Raw genomic sequence first — 19,969 nt, 5'->3', positions numbered from 1 at the left:
GTAAGAACACAACACTTCGCTGCCCTCCTCTTCCAGCTCACCAGCCCTGTGGCCAGGCTAAACCCTGGCAGAACTTGACCAACTTCAGTAACCCGTGTCAAGAGCTGAAGCTGCTTAGTGGTCTTTATATCACCAAGGACTAAATCCCTTTGGCAGTTTGCTCGCTGCTCTGATACAGTTCATTAAGTAATCAGAGAGAAGAGTAATAAATTCTTAATTAAACATCCCAAAGCTGCTTATGACTTACTCGAAAACTAATAGAAAATAACTGCTTTTCCAAATTCACACTGTAAGAGTTCCATGGAAATTGTGCTTGTTTATAAATAACTAATTCCAGTGGTTTCCATTATTTAACAGTCATTTGAAATTTATTCCTGTTTGTGATCAGACTTCTACCTTCAAAAATATTTGTGAGGTTCTACTAGTATCACAACAGCTACTTTTGGCTTTTTAAGTATACTAAGCAAAGATGGATTTTTTTCCAAAGGCTTCAGCAGAGTTATTCTCAGTAGTTTTATACTTGCTTGCTCATTTGATTATCTCATTTTTCTATCAAATATTTTCTAATTCGCCAGAGGTTTTCTAGTAAAGCATATCTTTTGACAAATGGGCATAACAATTTTTTACCTAATGGGTTAGCTGTCAAACCAGAAGATTATTAATCGTGGGAAGAGAAACTCCTATTTAAAACCCTGAAAAGACATATAAAATACATGCAACAAACAAAAGGAGGGAAACAGAACTCAAAACAGGAAGGGGGTGTTGTTCAATATTTCAACAAAGGAAATGTAGGATGAAAACAGAAAACTTGCATAAGCAATATGGACATTAAAATTTTTGTATTCTTTGCACAAGATTATGATTTTGATGTCTATGTTAAATAACTTCTGTGAGGCACATTAACAGACTTAAATGCTTAAAGGCAAAACCATTTGCAAACTTTCATTCAACTTTCATATCATTCAACTTTCGTGAAGTCAAAGATAGTTATTCGTTCGGGTTTTTTTAAACACAGGAAATAAATATCTAGGTTCTCTTCATTCCATGAATAAGACTGAGTATTTGACCTGTACGGACATATTACCAAACCTGACACACACATCCTCCAATTCTTCAATCACAATGAGTCATGTGAAATTAACTTAGGTTTTTCATTCTTATTTAGCACACCACTGAATAGTTTCTCACAGGAAAAAAAAAACCCACATAAAATGGGCAAATACACTACATACTTCAGAATATAAGTGGAGAGATGTACAGACATGTAATTTAAAACATACCGTAGTCTAATCCCTTCTGACGCTACTTTGTAAAATACTGAACAGTAATAAGATATATGGTGTTAAAACACCACTAGTAACAGACTAGAGGGCTCAAGCATTTATGGCATTTTAAAATTATTAAAACTGAGAATATGAACCTTATACTTCCTGGAACAAGAAATGCTCAAACGTACAGTGCAAACCAAACATGACTCATGCCATTTGAGCGTATCTCGTGGCAGCGAGCGGGGAAACACGCACGTCACTCCCGCTCCTTATCTCTTAGAAATTTCTGATTTATTTAGCTGAATGAATACAAAATACAATGTCATACTTCAAAAGGAAAAAAATAAAATACGCCACATAAGAAATAACTGATGTTAGGAATGTGCTTTCAGTAAGTAGAAGTATTTAAAACTAGGCTGGGGGCACCGCTCTGCGGGGCGGCCCTGCCGCTGGCTGCCCGCCGGCCGTTCCCCCGGCAAGTTTCCTTGTACCTTGCTACTCCGGCACCGCCGAGGGGACGACAGCCAGTTCCCCTTCCCCGGAGGCGGCCGGAGGACAGCGCCCGCCTAGGCCGGGCCGGGCCGGGTCGGGCCGGGCCGGGCTGTGCGCGGAGGCCGCTCCGCCGCGGACCAGCGCGGCCCAGCCCACCACCCTTATCGCCGGCGCGGGGAGCGGCCGGCATCGCGCCCCTGCTATCGCACCCTCGAGTGCAATCCCCACCCGGGGAGCGGGGCCGACCCCTCGCCCGCCACTGAGGGCGCCCCATGCCGAGCCGCCACGGCCGGACACCGCCAGCCGCCGGCCGGCTCCGCACAGCCTCAGCCCACCAAGCCCCACCCAGCCTGAGGGGAGGCCCACCCCTCCCCCACACCGGGCGGCTCGTCCCGCCCCCCAGCCAATGAGGAGCGCTGCCGGCAGCCCCGTGGCGGCGGTTGGCCAGCCCGCCGGCCGTTGGGCGCCCTGTAGCCAATCGGTGACGCCGCCTAACCCCCGGCTCCTCCCCCCTCCGCGGCCGCTGGGGCTGGGAGTCGCCGCAGACGCCATTTCCTCAGCGCCCCCGCGGCGGCGCGGCTGCATCAGCGCTGACGTGAGGCCGACGTGCGGCTCCGCCCGGCCCAATCCCCCCCTCCCACCCCCTGTGACGGGGGCAGCACGTACAGGGCGGCGGGTGAGTGCGGGAGGGGGCGGGGACACGTGTGCGCGCAGCCCGACCCCCCGCGGGCCGGGAGCGGGGCAGCGCAGCGGGCAGCGGGCGGCGGCTGGACCCGCCGGCGCGGCGGGGAGGGCAGGGCCGGGCCGGGCTGGGCCGGGGGGCGCTGTGCCGCTCGCCGCCGCTCGGCTCGGCCCCTGCCGCCGGGAGCGCGCAGGAGGGGACGGAGGCGCGTCCCCGCCGGCGGCCGGGAGCGCGCCTCGCTGAGGGAGGGCCGCGCGGCTCCGTGGGGTGTCCCCGAGACGCGCCGAGCGTCCCGCTCCGTTACGGCCCGGCATCCCCGAGGTGCCCGGCGGGCCCTGTCGGGCTGCGGCTCGGGCCCTTCGAGAGCGCCTGGACTCGCCTGTCGGCGGCCCGGCGAGGGAGTGGAGGGGGCAGCGTGTCTGCCCGCTGCAGTCACGGCCCCGGGCCTCCGGGGGGCTGCCCCAGCCGAGGGGAGAGCGCTGGTCGGGGAGGGGCGGGGGCAGGCCGTGGTGCCTGGTGGCTTTTCCCCTTTAGTCCGGTGGGGCCGGTTACGTCCCTGCCCGCAGGGTTTTCCGAGGTGGGAAAGGATCGCAGTGGGCTTCCTGAGCCCTGCCTCTGACTTAAAGTTTGTGGGATTTGTCTGCATCCAGCACTGCCGTGTCTGCATCTGACGCGGTGCTGAGCGGAGCAGCGTGTCTTGTGGCAGTTAAAGGATTCCCCAGGCACCGACATTTAAATAAATGATCCCTGTCCCTGCTGAGGGATTGGTTGGACTCTTCTAAAGGGGGACCGTGTGTCCTCCTCGCAGCAGGCTCAGCACCGTCCTGGCCTGATTATTGAGGTGGCAGATGCAGTGGCAGGTAGCATGCTTGTGTTTACAGCAATGGCAGGTTGGGTTTTTAAATTCTTTTTTGAGGGTTTTGTTAAGATATTCTAGGAACAAAAGGATGGGGAGGAAAACGACAAAACACGTTAGAGTTTAGGAGACACAAGAAACTAATAAGTATTTTGCTGATGCTGAAAACTTAGCAGAAAGATGACACTTTGAGAATTTAGTCCGTTGCCCTGTTGCTCATTTTACCTGGCCGAATGCTGTGACCACCTTGCCGGCTGGTGCGCTACCCAAAGCAGTGTAGTTAGACAGGTTATAGACTTCATATGTGAAAACACAATCCTTTTCTGAAACTAGTACATTTTGAGAGTGTCCACACCCACCATGAGGTCATCAATAAATGCAAAATAGGTGTTTGTAAATTTCTGTCCTTGCTTTCCCTGTTAATAAAAGTCTTCAAAGAGATTTGGAGCAAGGGTTGAAACATATTTCTTAGCCCCTTACAATTTTCTTTGTAATAAGCCACCTTTGTATAAAGTCTCTGATGTATAAAGTATTGTTGAAATAAAGAAATTGTCTTTAAAATGTCTCTGGGTATTTAATTAGAGAGCCACACATTTCCAGTTATGCAAAATACTGTACCCATTTGCTTACGCAGTTTAATTTCACCAACAGACATTAAATATTTATATTAATATTCAGTGATGTACTTGTAAAACAAACAGCAGTATTGGGGGGGAGTGAAGGGATTTCTTGTAATCTTTATACACAGGAACACATCTTGATAGGGATGCTCCTTAACTTTTTTTTTACGGAAAAAATATAAAAGGTTCACACCTTTAGCTGTCAATGACTTCCAATTTTCTAGGTCACCTGGGCAATATTTTCCTTTAGCTAATGCTGTCTGTCAGTGTTGTCCCATCAGGGATGTGCTGCTATCAGCTGAAGAAGCTTTTGATGTGCATCTTCTTAATCAGTGTGCATCTTCTTAATCAGTGTTTACCTGCTGCTGACCTACTGTACATTAGTCTCAGTGACTATAGTGAACGTGTGTTAATGTGTATTGAAATGTTACTAGCTAGTTAACGGTTAAACCTCCTGCCAGATCCTGAAGATTTCTTTGCTATTATGTAGGAAGAAGCAGGTATCTTTGTCTACGTTATGGAAAGCCATTTTTTGCCCCTTTTTATGGGAGGTGAGAGGTGTATCTTTTTTATTAATGTAAAAATCCAGCCTAATATTTAAAATTACTGTTCAATGATGGTAGCAACCAAGGTGGAAAATGTAAGAAATTAATGTATTAATGCTGAAAGTAAAACTAAATCTTGTATATAATTAATAATACAATGAAGAAAAACATCATATAATTTTAAACAGAACCTAAGACCACATACTTTCAAACTGTTTGCTTGGTTTTCCTTTAAATTAAGTAATGTAGACTTTAAAGTGTGATGTGTACTACTACTGATACACTTTTATAAAGGATTTTAAGTGCTTGTCAAAAGATTTCTCTTACTTTGAAACTTAAAAGCAATAAATATGTTAGAATTTGCTTGCAGTGTAGACTGATTCAATGTGATACATGTGAAAACTGTTTATGTTGGTAGTTTTTGGATTGAATTAATAACTGTTTTTTACCACGGTCTGTATTACTGATATTGTAGAAGAAACATAGTTATGATCTTGCTCTGTATTTTTATGTATATTTATTAAAAACAGTTTGTTGTATTAATGGTAGAACGATATATGAGGTAATACAGGAAATGCAAAACCTGCACACCTCAGGTTATAGGAAACTGTGAGTTAATGAGAGTGCACTAAAGACAGCGATAAGCTGGACTGGACCGTGACATTCAGGAGTTTGTTAGCCCGCATGGTCTCAAGCTGTGCACAAGCCCACACGAAGTGACATGGCCCTGTGTGGCTGTACTGCTTCTAGCCCTGTGGGTTCAAGTGACTGCAACTGACCTTCATCTGCAGGTTTAGTAACCCCCTATGGTTATGTCTGCCGAAGATTCATAATCTTGTAACATGTCTGCATTATGATACTAATGTGCTACATTTTCTCTTTAGTCATCTTTCTCATTGAATTTTATGCCAAGATAACTAGTCTATCTTTTAAAGTTACTTATGCCCTTTGCTATTTTTGTTTCGTGTTTATAGGCTATAGTTAGGTCTTTATATTTGGACAGCATTTTTAGACAAGTCTCTGTTTACAAACATACTAGAATTACCAGGTTGTCAAAAGGAAGCCAATTTTAGCTTATCTTGAAAATGTATTTTGCTGTGTTCTAGGGAAACAGTTGCATTTTATGGCAGTAAAAAAAAAAAAAGCTAATTAAAATCAGTATACAAATTTTCAGATTTTACTCCACTTTGCTAGAGAATTAAAATCAACAATAATTTGTGTTGAGTCAGAATATACACAATTATAGATGGAAAATCTATTTTAATTCTTGAGTTTTCCAGGTATGTCATAAGTCTTAATTATATTTGTTATTTCACTGGCATGTATAATACTTGCTGTTGTTTTTCTAATTTAACACAGATAATCTAAAAGATACAGTCCTTTGTTGTATTTTGTAAAATACTAGTGATAACTTTTTGTTAGATTTTCTGCTGCACTAGTGCTCTTTTCATAGCTATTTGCTAACTCAGTTACTGGAGAACAGCAGAGGAAAAGACTTTAGGAGAAAAATCCTAATAATCAAAGCAGTAAACATAACTAATTTTTTTTATAGTTTTCTGCAATAAGTGAGGAATTAAGCTAAAATTTAGAAACTAAACCGTATGTTTTACAACATGAAGAGTGGCTCTTTCCAGGTAAAATTTTTATAGAATGCATTCAGTGGGAGTAAAAGTACTTGGTTTTTTTCCAGCAGCAGGTTATCTGTGACAGATGGCTTTGGATAAGAAAATACTTCAGGGCCTGTATAAAGTGAATTAATTCTGACTATATTCCCATCTTTAGGAAGAGATTGCAATGAATATGTTGCCAGGATCTATACATTAATTAATCTTCCTTGGTGCGTGAGCTCTTCTGAAGCTTATGGAGGTAGTCTTACATGAACTGGATACAGCTTTCACGTTTGAGACTCTGTGGATGGTCCTAGTGTACTAAGGAGGATTTTTTTTCCCTACTTTTTAAATTATTATTGATATATCGAATGCATAAAACCCCCTGAAATATTTTAATAAGATAAGCATCTTGTTATGGACAATGATGGTGGAAACCTTGGTGAAAACATTCTCCCCAGAGTTGTTCTACTTTGGTGAATTTCAGTAGGTCTTTCATTAGACTGTATCTAGAGGAAAAAGATAATTAGTGGTAACTAACAAGACAGGAATGTAGAAGGATTTTAGGTGTAAAATGTTTCCTTATGGATCTAATCTGAATTGATATCAGCATAGAGTATTTTACTTCTGTTGGCAGAAATACTGACGTTAACCCATCAAATCTTGTATCGTGTACAGCCTGGCTACCACTACCTGTAGTACTGTTAAGTCTGGTCAGTAGAATACCACTGGAGGAATAGAAGCTAGAAATATGCTTCTCTGCAACATTTGACTGGACTCCATTTCATATTTTCATGCCTTTATTCTAGGCAAAAAGGGTGATTTTTTTAAAAAAAATAGTTATTTGTTCTCCTCAAAGATTCTGTAAAATAGTGCCGCAAAAGGAGTTGGATTTATACTTAATTTGATTTAATGTAGTTAACTTTTAACATGTGGGACTAAATTCAGGAGCCTCAGAGTCAGGCACATAGCACATTTCCTTCCCCATGTTTTCCATCTCTCAGTGTAAGACCTGAGAAGAAACTGCAGTAATTGTCAGCTAGTTGAAATAGTTGAACTTTGAGTTCAGATGGTCTTGCCATCCCCTAGTTGCAGTACATGAATTTGAGGAAGCGAGATTTGCTGCCTCTTAAATCCCACAAGTATATCGCATCTTCCTTTTGCGGCCTCAGTTCCTTATGTAAGGAAGGTGTAGGTGGGAGCGCGCCTGCAGGGTGTCCTGCCTGCCTCTGCCTGACCCTCTCCTGTCTCTGTTCTGTTTGTAAACTGACCTGTTGCCGTGGCAATGTTTGTGACATCACCTGTTGCACCTTCAGTGCAGGGTTTGGTAGGAGAGAAAGGGAGCCGAAGAGAACCAAGCTCTTGTTTTAAAACACACACCTTCCGTTATGACTAAATGTGCCAAGAAATATGGAAAAGCAACTGCCAGGTAATTGCATTTTTATATAGCAGATACATTTGGAAACTTTCTCTGTGGAGTTTAAACTCATAGTTTTTGAGGGTCAGGGAGTTGTTTATTCTATGAAAATTCACCCTACTTTTAAACCTGCAAAACAAGAAGAATCGTTGTGGGTCTTGAGCCGTGAGTAGTTTACAGACAATTCAAGTGTAGATCCCAACCAAGGGTCGGTATCTCAGAAGGTTCGAGAGGCCTGTAGCAGCACACGGCTGACGGTCAACTTGAGCCTTGACTAGTGGGAGGCACGAGGGACCTGCTGCCTGCAGTGCTGGTGGGCTGCTCTGGAGCGCCGCGCTCCCAGCCCCACTGTCAGCACTGCACAGGACCCTGGGACTTGTCCCTCCCATGAGAACCATTTCCAGACCTGCCCCTCCTTGCGGTTTTCCAAAGTACTTGTAGAGCTCCTGGCTATATGAGTGAATATTTTAATATGGGGGAATGGGAGGAAAGGACTTCAGTTAATCTGAGAGTTTTGAGAGAAACCTATGTATTTTCTGTTAGTTGTTAGTTGTCTGCTCCAAATATAAAATAGTCTGGAATTGCTGTTTTCTCCCTAGATGAATGATATACCTCCCTGTACTGCATTATTTAGATATGGTATGTACTTACTTTTAGACGGATGACCATGGAAATGGTTGAATCGCAATCGGATGACAATGCAGTGGATTTTGCGCCCAACAGAGATGCTGGTCACCTTCAGAATCAGCCAGGCCGAAGCCAGGTTTCCCCAGAATCTGAGGTAAGTTTAAATGTGGAAAGATGAGAAGAATCAATAAAGTGATATTCAGAACTCTGTGATTTTTAAATTTTCAATTTATATGGAATTCTTGTGTTCTGTAAGTCTTATTGATAAATAGGAAAAATATAGCAAAGGTATACTGAAAATTATGCCTGTGGTGTTTAACAAAGGGCTAGTATAACATCTGGTCTGTGAAAAAGTAACGCTTTTAGGAGGCCGGGCTTTTCAGAGAGATCAGTAGGCACTTTTTTTTTTTTTCAACTTCTCCAAGACGATTATGTTTGTTATGGAGATGGGAATAGGGTCTGAAAGAGTTGAGGCGGCTGCAAGATCAGACATTGCAAAAATGTGTGTATCATGTGTTGTATAACAAAAATGAATAAAAATAACCATGGTCCTTTCCTCGTTCTAGTTTTTGTACAGAATGTGTTTCATCTTCTTGCAACTATGTTTTGAATGTATGCGTGTTTTCTTTCTTCCTTGTGCATCCAATGACAGTGTCTGCAGATCTAAAAAATACACTTTACATGTTCTGTATGGTAGTCATACCTGGATTCTTCTTTGGTAGTTAATGGATAAAAGATGATGTAATAATAACTCTCAAATATTAAAAATATGGACTGAAAGGTTCAGCGCTTGAGAGAAATAGTCTTCATGCCAGTACTGAGATTTATAGCTTCAGAAAGCTGTATAGACCCCTAAGAAGCATCTGCAAAAACCCTTTGTGAAATAAACAAACTGATTTTTAAAAAAGTCTTACAGAATTTCTTCATCATCAGAAGTTAGAAGTTACTTGGTAAGATTTGATGCCATGTATTTGGTATGTTAGATACTTGATTTACATTATAGGTATATTTTCAAGATCATGCAGCTGCTTTTTGTCAGGTCTTCAGACACAAAGTAGACTGCGAAATATTTATGAACGTTTATTTGTTGGTTTTGTTACCTATGGCATTTGTTGTGGTTTTCATACCTGCAGCATTGGGAATACTGTTTGGGTTTTTTTAAGAATGGAGCATGAAACCCAGAATTCTGTTTCGTTTGCTCTGTTGATGTCATCCCCTTATTTCTTCTTTCTTTCATAGTTCATTTCAGATTTTGTGTTTTAACTTCACAGGATGATTTACATGTAAAATCTATTGGCATGTGCAAGTCTGAAGAAAATACCTGTGAATTCTGCCACTTGGGATTTTTAATGTTGGTCTAGAGACAAAGCGTCACTGATGCTGTAGGAGGCCTTCTGCCAGGTCCCGAGGAAAACGCTTTTTACGTTTATCTCCATTTAATGCTTGAGTACTGTGTGTGAAGGTTCAGCCATACTGGGTGTGGGCCTCAGGCCTTTCCGTTAAAACTGGTAACTGAAGTACTGGTGGATCTTGGTCAATTAGCACTAAAATGAAACGTGCATTTCAGTTTGAAGGCTCAGAATAATACTCCAGATAATAGTCTGGAGTTTACATCTGTGAGTCCCTCTTTTTGGTCAGACGGCCTGGAGAGCCGGCCTGAAGCTGTCAGAGCTGCTCAGCGCTCATAGCTGGGGTCAATGTTCCTCTCCTGGGCTATCAGGAAAAGTGGGATTGATACAAGTGTGCCTTTCTGTGGAAAAATAGTGAAGCTGAGAGGCCTCAGCGGCCAGGGCAGTGCTGTGGGCCTGGCCGGCTGATCCGCTCCCCTCAGTGCTGGGGCCTGCAGGCCGCCCTCCCACCCTCCCGGCCTGCCGAGCCCCTGCACGCATCCTTGCACCGTGAGGCTGAACTGACACAGCATTTCTTTTGGTAAAACGGGCTGTGGCAGAAAGCTTAGTGCTGAAAGGCCTTGTTGTGACATTCTTTGGCTTAAGATGAGGAGGACTTTCTTACCTTATGTTCCGACCTGGCAGGCTCTGAAGGTGAGACGGTTTGTCATGGCAAGCGTTAGAGGCAGACGTTGGGAGGTGTGGGACATCGCCTGTCTGCTTTTGCTGGTATGGGTTGGGAAATTCGGGGTGTTTCTGAGGAATTCCTTCATGTCGGTGCTGCTGGTCCAGCGTCTGTGTATTTTGACAGTTACAGAAGGGCACAGATAGCTCCTTCTCCCTCTTTGGCCTCTTGAGGACGGCAGTTAAGAGAAGACAACCACTTAAAGTGACTGAAATGTACCTTGCGCCAACTTCCAGTCACCTTTCCTACTAATTTTCTTGCAAATGTGCAGGAATATGAGAAAAGAAGAATGACTTGGTTCTTACTGAGAGGTAAAATGCCTGGTGGCTGAGGGCTCCTTTTCAGGTGTCTCTGTAGGTTTTTTGTTTGATTTTTTTTGTTTCTTTTTTTTCAAACTTTGAAACAAACCATTTGTTTTGTTCAACCTTGGTTTGGTTCAGTCAGAAGTAAAGCATTCTAATACACCATCTTTTAATACTCAATTTGTAGCTTTCTGTGTATTATCAAAGAATGGCAGAATGGTGGAGGTTGGCAGAGACCTCTTGAGATCATCTTGTCCAACCCCCTGCACAAGCAGGGTCAGCCAGAGCAGGTTGCCCAGGACCGTGTCCAGCTGGGTTGTGAATATCTCCAAGGATGGAGCCTCCACAACCTCTCTGAGCATCTGTGCCAGTATTTGACTGCCCTCACAGTAAAAAAGTGGGTGTATTTATGTTCAGATGGAATTTCATGGTTTTTAGTTTCCTTGTTTTTTTGTTTAAGTATGACTTTGGCCAGGGAATGACTAGCAAAATGCTGAGGGATGCAAATGCCTAGGAGGTGGGGGTTTTGTGGTGCTTTCGTGGGCTTTTTTGTGGGTTTGTTTTTTCCCTCCTCTGGAGTTCATATAAAGAAATACTTGCCATTTAGGTTTAAAAAGGCAGACAAGGTATTTGATAAGATGATAATCTCTAGAGGGCAGACATTGTTTTGTGCTGAAGCATTCTTAATGTCTCCCCTATTGGGAGGGAGGGGAGAGGAAACTAAGAATATCTGGGCTGGAGCACTGGGGTGTAATGGGATAACCTCCAATGCTAAGGAGCACCTATTGTACATTATTAATAGAGAAAAAATAGCATCTTTTTTTTTTCCCCTTAGCTTGTGTAATAGATACTGCTATGTACTGCGTTTTTTTGGTGATGAAAGTAAAATTACTTTTTCTGCAAAAGTAGACATTAGTAAATTAAACTAGCAAAACCGAGATGCATCTTTCATCCATGGAGGCAAAAATGACAATTTCTGTCTTTAAAGGGTTATTTTTAAAATTAATTAATATAGAGTGAGTTCACATTTATAGTTGAATTTCTTGCATCCCTTGCTTCAGCCAGTCAGTGAATTGACATGGTGGTGTTTTAGTGATCCAGCCATCAAAATAATGAGCTAATAAAATATTAATTTGTAAAAATTTTGGTGGTTTTCTTTAGAAGCTATTGTAAAAGTACAGGACACCTGTGTGTACAGAAGCTTGACACCATTTCTTCAGGGAAGAGCAAAGGTGCAAGGTGCAAAATTTCACAACCTGTTTTGAGATGGGCTCCAAGGGTTCTGTCTCACGCACACAGATCTTATACTAATACATATGGGGCTGTTTTTAAAAGGAAGTTACTTTGGAATTAAATATTCTGATTGTGATGATAGTTAAACTCGTATCTTGGAACAGTTACATCTGCATTGGTATTCAAAGATAAATTAGATGTTCCTTTTGCAGGATGTCTAGAGGCCATGCTGCTTTCTGTTTTGCCCTGTGCTTAGGGCATTATAAAAATGTAAGAGGAATGTACTTATACCTTTTTCAGATCTGACAAAATAGTTTCAGTTGTGTTTTTTTTTTCTTTAATCCTACATCCTTGATGAGCTCTTCTTTGGATCAGTTTTTGTAAACTTTGTCATGTTCTATCTATCAGTAGAGCTGTCTGCTGTCTTGGTATGAGATATCAGCTGTTGAGCTCTCAGTGCTGGCTCTAAAAATCCATGGGTCAGGATTTACAATGTGAGAACTCCTGTCAGAGCGAGCAGAGGGAGTTTTTTGGAGCCTGGAGTGCATAGTGATCCAGCCATTGCAAACCATTGCAAACAGAGACTGCGTAGGTTTAGCACTTAAGGGGTATTCTCTTTGTGAGCTTTCGGCATCAAAATTTGTCTTAAATCTTGCTCCCAACAGATTGAGCCCTGTAGAAGTTTGTCAGGCTGTTGTAAATATAGCTCTAAAACCAGCCTGCCAAATGCAAGTCCAGGATGTTTAGTAAAGTTGATGTTAGAGCATTGTAAACCTGCAGCCTTGTCACCATTTTGTGCTACCTTAAGGGTATGCTGTCACCAAATGGTTGAAATCAGCCTAGCCTTGCCTTCCTTAAAACTATGTGCTGCTGCTTTGGCAATAGAATTGACAAAAACTTTCCTGTGTTCAGCTTTTCAGCATACTCGGTGCTTGAGTGTGGTGAGTCCTTTGCTCTCTTATTAGATGAGAGACCAGGCTGGATGGGACTTTGAGCAACCTGGTCTAGTGGGAGGTGTCCCTGCCCATGGCAGGGATTTTGGAACTAGATGATCTTTAAGGTCCCTTCTAACCCGAACGTTTGCCGCCTTTTCCCCTTTACCAGAAGTACCTTTCACTTCTGGAGTCCTTGTAGTGTTTAGATTCTACAGCAGGGACAGATATCAGATGGAGTTGTGCACTGTGTACTTCATATCAGTAATGTTTGAGGTGTGAGGGGTTAAATGTGAAAGTAACGTCTGTAGTACTCTGTAGGGAGAAGTTATCTGACCTTGGGTGATGAGAGTGTGTACATCCACAGTGTAACTGTTCAGATGGAAACGCATCTTGAAGTCAGATAACTGATAAGTAAGCTTTTTCTTTGAAAGAATGCGTGCCTCAGTATGAAGATAGTGCATGATCTTTTTTGCTGACTATTTTTCTCTCCCCTCTTGGAAGAGGGAGCAGTTACATTTCCAAACATACGAAGTCTGGGACCATCCTGCTATGACAGAATGCATGGTTGATGTTTGTTGAAGCTGTTGTACTTGACTGTTGCATACCTAACAGGATAGAACCCGAAAGGACATTACAACATCTGAAGTCTCTTTGCCTTTGTCAGGGACATAACCCTTACACTGTTTAACCAGGTGCTTAATGTGTTAAGCTTCTCCTTCACCCTCTGTGTTCCTGAGTTGCTTCTGTGGATTGTTTTCAGTCATTGTACCAGACAGCCGTTTAAAGTAATGATGTTAAAGGTAGTGTTGCTCATCACTGATGTCAGAAAGTAATTTTTTTGCCAAGTCTGTTTCAGTCTGCGTTTATTCATGATAGCATCAAAAGGTTCTAGTATTTTGATTAACATGGGAGTGTTCAATTTGAAAACTGCAAAGGGAAATGTGAATCAAAATCATTTTAATAATTTCTAATATTTATAAAAGAGATGCAGAATATGAAGTTGGAAAGATTTATTTCAGTCTTAGTTGTAGAAAGAAACCTAATACAAAAGAATCGCAGAGATTTTAAAGTAAAGTTTGTACATTACACATTGTATAACCTTCGGATATTGGTGGAAATTTAGCAAACGGTGATCAAATGAAATTGAGCCATTTAAAATAGATATAAATGAACAAAAAAATCATTTTTGGTTTGATCCAGTTTTAAAACACTACCATCTCCTCTTCCCTCAACCCTACTTCCCCCATTTAATCTCTTACCTGAATTAATGGGGACAAAACAATTTCTCCTGTGATATTGTAAACTTTAGTCTAAAACAGTATTAGCTGAGTGTGGTTTTCTTCTTTTCTTGTGTGGTTATACTGAATAAGGAGCTTTTAAATTAATGTAGTGTTTCTTAATCTTGAGTACTGGATTACTTCCTAATTATATGGGCCTGACCCATTGTGTACTAAAAACAAACTTATAAACTGTTCACCTTGTATTGTGTGTGTTGTACTCAGAAAGTTCTTTCTGATACACAGAGTATTATGTCAGATTGCAGCTCTCACAAAGATAGCAGTAAATAGAAAGGTTTGGTGAAATTGCCTTTGTAATGTTTTGAAAAATTAGCATGCTTTGTAAATGTTTAGACTGATTCATGCCCTCTCCTTGAAGCTTGGGTTTAGGTTAATGTCAGCTTTGACACAAAATAGATCATAATCTTCAAATCTTCGAGACTTTATAGATCACCATCTCAAATATCTATTTCTGATAATAATATTAATATTTGTTTTATAGATTGGGAAGAAGGTTTGTATGTCCTGTTTATATATTGCTATTTAATGCCACTTAAGGAATGACAGTTTCCATTTCAGGGTTAGAAATGTCCTCAATTGTTCTATTTCCTGAAAAGTGGTTCAGTTTCTTATAACAATTGAACCATTACATAGTGAATGTTGACAAGATCCTGTTTCTGTTTCCTAGAAACATTGTTTCTTCAAGATAATTTGAGACAACATCTGGTCTTTTTGATAGTACTGCATCTTGCTAGTAGCTAAAATTTTTCTCCTGCCTCAAGAAATGAATGTTTCCCAGACAAACAATGTCTTATGGATCAGGAATGAAAGCTTCTTTAATATTTGGAATTAAAAAAACCCATAAGTGTGAATACAGAAGAATATAAAACTTTCTTTAACTTTTTATATTCAGCATTCATCATGCTTTTCTCCTCACTGTCATCTCTTTTTACCTTTACTGCTCATACCAGACACCTTTTGGGGCTGAGAACTAGGTTAGGAAGGTAATAATACCAAAATTTTAGATACGATCCTGGGTTTATTCTTGTACATGCAGATTGTATACGTAAGGCTTTTCAATGCAGTTTACTTTGAAAAACACAATATCTCTTTTTATCATGTGATTTATTTTTGTCATTCTCTTCCTTTTCTGAGTTTAGAGATGTTTCATCACATAGAACTTGAGATCAATCACACTGTTTTCCCTTTGTTTCAGTATTTCTTTCTGTTAATAGACTTAACAGTAATAGGATAAATACTGAACTATTTCTTAGCCTGTAGGTGTTAAACTGTTTCTTAACCCATTCATCCTCAGTATCAATGGTTGAGAGGCGAGGGCTGGGGGAAGCTGCGTATGCTCTAAAACGTCATCAGAAAAAGGGACCAGATTATCCCTAAACAAAACACATTCTTCAGCTGTGCTAGGTTTAAAGAAGATACAGCTGTTTTTATTTTTATATTGGAGCACTGACACACTTCAACTCTGTTTTTCTTGAGTGAGATATCTATACATATGTATCTAAAAAGAGGATTTTTTTAAACTAAACCAACATACAAATCCATGTATCATGTTATTTAACAATTTTTTTTGCTATCTGAAATGTTTTCATGTCTCTCGAGACATGTATCTGAAAAGCGTAAGTTCAAACTAACTTCTTGCCTAACAAACAAAGCAAAACCAAAGCATTTCTGGATTATTATTTTTTTTTTCCTGACTAAGAACATTCTGCCCTGTATGTTGTTGCAGCAACATACCACTTCAGTTACTGTTGATATTTTTTGTTATATTTCTTGAGGTTTTTCCTAACCTTCATGCTAGCAACAGCAGATGTAGCGTGTGATAGCTTAGAGTTGTTTTTAATTGAAAAGAAAACATGAAGTCTGAAGTCTATAGTAAGAAAACTGTAAAAAAAAAAAAATTGCATTTTTTTTAGGGGACAGTTTTAAACTTTCCATACCAATGGAAAGATACGCACCAACCTTCTACTAGTAAACTTGTTAATTTTTGCATTTGATAATTAGATACATAGAAGCTATTTTAGATATAGCATCAAAACCAGTTTGTTTTAGTATCACTTCTAAAAGCATTTGCTGAAGTTTTAAGGCATGTTACTTAAACACGATGATTGTAATTTTTGCAGGTTTCTGTAGCTGCATCAAGTGCTGGAAGAGGATCTCCAGCTGTAACTCTAGTGCAGTTGCCTTCTGGTCAAACTGTTCATGTCCAGGGTGTCATTCAAGCCACACAGCCCTCAGTCATTCAGTCACCACACATGCAAGCTATTCAGGTTAGCTCTTTTATTGTTACATTTTCATGAATATTTGGTGCCTCATAACTCTTGCCCCCCAACCCCATCTTCAGTTTCTCTTCATTCTTACCAGTGCTGTAAGATGTGCTTATATGGTGTGAGAAACAGCAGGGGAGAAGGTGGCAAACTGCCAACCAGTAGCAGCTCTACTAGCATTGTGTAGCGATTCCTTAGTGCTTCCTGTTTATCTTTTAAGTGATTGTGTCTTGGAACCCTGAACCTTGCGCAACAGCAAATTTGTGTAATAACGTGGCCTTACTTTAGTGTATCTTGCAGTTTTTTCTGTTTTGTTAAATTCTATGAACATCGTGTTTCTAATGAGACTGTGAACTCATAAATTTGCAAGTATCTTGTACTGTATTTTTGGAAAGCATCTGGATGTAATGGAAGTAAACATATTATAGTCAAATGAGCCCTTGTTTTTAGCAGGCCCTGTTAGAGCATCTGGTATTGCTTTTTGTGGGTGTGGATATGTAAAGATCAAAAATAAGGGCAGCCCTCAAAATAAACATTTATTTGGCAAATCTTCACATGTTTAAAATTGCTGATGTTAGAAAACAGGGACTGGTGCAAAATGCTTAAGAGTTTTTAGAGCTTTTAAATAGTGAAAAAGACTAGAGACAATGAACTTGCAGTGCTTTGAAAATTACTTGGCCTCCCATTGGTGTTTTTCTTGTAGCTAGGAATGCCTTTGCTCTAATTTTCTTAAAATCTGATTGTAAAATGTCAACTGAATTGCTTTTTGCAAATCGAATTTGTATCTCTGGTGAGAGGCTGTATACCTGTTATGTATGAACAGTTTTACGTGCAGTCATTGCAACATGTTAAGGAAAAGACACGCATTGTCAATCTTCTTGAGAAGCCACCTTTAATGTTTGAGACTTCTTAGTACCTTTCAAGTATAATAAATAAAAAGGCATATATAAGTATGATTTATCTTAGAGATTAGAGGAAAAGAATAAAACTGTGGCCAGATACTGAATATTTTTTTTTGTAAGCAGTAGGTGTAGATGATGGGACCTGGTAAGGTTTTGAAGTTCTAGATCACTGTTGAAACAGGCACAGAAGAAGATGGCAAGACTCCTAGGTTTAGTCAAACTTGAAGTCAAATCAGACTATTCAAAATAAATACTTTTTTCAATGGTATTCTTTCTAACTGTAATTTGCCAGAGTGAACTTTATCAGATAAGCATATTACAGTCATTCACAGTTTCTGTGACTGCTTTTCTTCAAGCAGTAGTCAGGACATACATGCAAAAATAGAGAACTTACTGCAAAGCTCAGAAGGAAGAATTTGTGTGGAATCTCTTGCCAGCTGCTTCTGTGTCTTCTTAGAGGAGTGGAAGTTGGCTATTTGTTGTATTGAATGCACTCTGGCTGTCTTCCCTTTCCCAAAGGAGTAGAGATAGGAAGGTTGTCCCTGATCAATATTTAGTTAGTTCCAGGGTTTTGCTTTGGTTTTATATGAGCATGCTAATGGCAAATAAGGTGATTCTACAAGAAGGGCTTGAAGGTCCTGTAAAAGAGTCCATTACAGAGATTGTTCAGCCCTTCTGTGGTCCTCTTAAGTACTTTATCCTGCCACCTGGCATTTCCTGCAGATCATTTGGCTTTAACTTGATATCCTATCTCTGCCAGACAGTAGGGAACTTGGGAAATGATATCAGTTTACTCTAATATAAAAAAAAAAAAAAAATATGCTGAAGGTTGATGTTAAAGCTTGCATGACCTCTCCCTCAAACACCTGCAGCTTGAATCTGGAAGGTGTTCAACATTTTTCCTTGTAATGCTGTTGCTTTTGGGATGAAAAAAATGCTTAGCTATATCATGTGCCTTACTGTTTTGTTAATGTTATTTTACTTGTAGGAAGGTTTGAAGTTCAGATTGTTATTTGACTTTTCTACTTGCTCCCTGTAATGTATCAGTTATTGGCAGGCTTAACACGAGCGCGAAGTTAAATTTGTTCAAATGCAGGGCGGTGTGGTAAAGTTGAAGTCTGAATAATGCCCAGGAAGAAATTACAGTGGTTTCCATTGGTTAGCATTGTGAATGTGGTTGCTTGCTATTAGAACAAGTTGAAACATTAAATTTATCTCTGTCTTGATGAAAATTAGAACTTTTGAGATATCTTGTAGGTGTCCTCTTCACATTAAAATACTTAAATCGTCATTTGATTTCCTTACCTTCTTCCCAAAGTATGACTGTTCCTGACTTCTTTGGCCCTCTTCACAAACTAGGGGTGGCTATTGGTAACCCTTAATGGAATGGGAAGGTTTAAAGGCACTAAGGTCTTATTTCCCTGCTGTTTGGCCTGAGCCAAATAGATTTTTATTCCCCCACATCCTCCATCCCACCCTCGCAGAATAAGAGTTCTGTTTTGAGACATGATGCCCAGACTCTTGGCTGTGTAATATTGCCTTAGTTTTGAAGGTTTATGCCAGAGGCTTGAAGGTCGATCCATGAGCAGATCGTGTAGGTTACCAGAGAAAAATGCCTTTTAGAAGATCTCTGCTGGTCAGCATTTAGTCCATCCTGCAAAAGGATGAATACAAACTTCTTGTATCTCTGCCAGTCAGCTCTGAAGTCTGGTTTGGGGCTATGTATTTGTAGACATGCGGAAGTACCTCTCATTATTTCTAGGTGGTCTTTTTTTTTTTTGGTTAGGCTGGTGTAGAGTTTTAATGATATTTCCTACATATTACTCAGCAAAATGAGGCTACATTAAATATTTTTAAACACAACTGGAACTTAATAAAATTAACAAATGAAGAGACAATTTCATTCTGCAGTAACCTGTAGTTCTTTCAAGGTGTAGTTTTGTAAGTTTGATTTGGGGTAACCCAGTCCCATAAATTTCCAGAACCTTCTAGCCAGTTTGTTGGGGTCGTGCAGGTTTTGTTTCTAGTACTGAGCACTCAGGCCTGGCAGCCACATTGGTTGTAGAGGTCTTCCTTGTCTTCCCTGAGCTGCAGGGAAGCCTCCACTGCACCCAGGTTGAACATTTGAGCCTTCTAGTTACTTAACTCATATTTGTTCAGTGTTAGCTTAACACAGTGCTTAGTCTGAAGCTCCAGTCTGGTCTGTCTTCAAATGAAAAGTTGTTTTCCACACTAACTTTACTGCATTGTTTCAGTTTGGAAATCTTACACACCAGTAGTTCTGAGTAGTTAAATGAATGAAGAAATAGTGTATGTTCCTTGTTCAATAATCATTTTCAGTTCTGTGTAATAGGATAGCTGCTGGTAAAGAGTGTCATTCAGTTCCAGGCCTTAATGTCATCTTCGGTAATTTTAAGAGAGAGCCTATGAAAAGACTACTAATAAAGGCCTGAGAAAATGAGACATTGTGGATCTGTCAAGAGTTTCTAAAACTTGCACAGTATTGCTAAGCAATGTATTTGTATTTGTGAACATGTGTTGGTAAGTGTAATGAATGTGTATATTTAAATAAACTTATTTTCTAAATAGCTTTGGTGTGTTTTTGAAGAGGCTTTTGTACTGTTATATAAGATGCATTACTGCAGTATTCTGTATTTTAAGTGTTTAATTTCATGTTTAATCTTCTGTCTTCAGTACTTTTTCTTGGTGTCATTCACAAAAAAAGTAACCTGGATTATTTTGATTTTTTCTTTTTCAAATGGAAGATGTCATCTAAGCGGCTTTGTGTTGCTAATCTCATAATTTGTGATTTGCTTTGGAAAGTCCAAAATCACATCATTAGTGGTAA

At 40.5% G+C, this 19,969-nt stretch overlaps 1 protein-coding gene across 11 annotated transcripts in view; it reads left to right on the top strand.

Annotated features, from left to right (window-relative positions):
- Window positions 1-2,276: 2,276 nt before the first annotated feature.
- The window catches only part of CREM (cAMP responsive element modulator), a 33,973-nt gene continuing 16,280 nt past the window's right edge, over window positions 2,277-19,969 (top strand). For 2 of the 11 annotated variants that reach the window (XM_074574208.1, XM_074574207.1), the window contains exons 1-3: window positions 2,301-2,436; window positions 8,145-8,268; window positions 16,076-16,222. In XM_074574208.1, the coding sequence (XP_074430309.1) occupies window positions 8,149-8,268; window positions 16,076-16,222 (267 nt within the window). In that variant the 5' untranslated portion in view covers window positions 2,301-2,436; window positions 8,145-8,148. Of the gene's footprint in view, window positions 2,437-7,385; window positions 7,500-8,144; window positions 8,269-16,075; window positions 16,223-19,969 lie in introns of those variants that run through there. The other 9 variants (XM_074574205.1, XM_074574206.1, XM_074574211.1 and 6 more) reach the window with 9 other exon arrangements.

The sequence above is a fragment of the Larus michahellis genome, chromosome 2 (assembly GCF_964199755.1).
Source record: "Larus michahellis chromosome 2, bLarMic1.1, whole genome shotgun sequence".
NCBI lineage: Eukaryota > Metazoa > Chordata > Aves > Charadriiformes > Laridae > Larus > Larus michahellis.
Note: the sequence above shows the minus strand (reverse complement) of the source record. Positions and strands in the feature narration are given on the sequence as shown.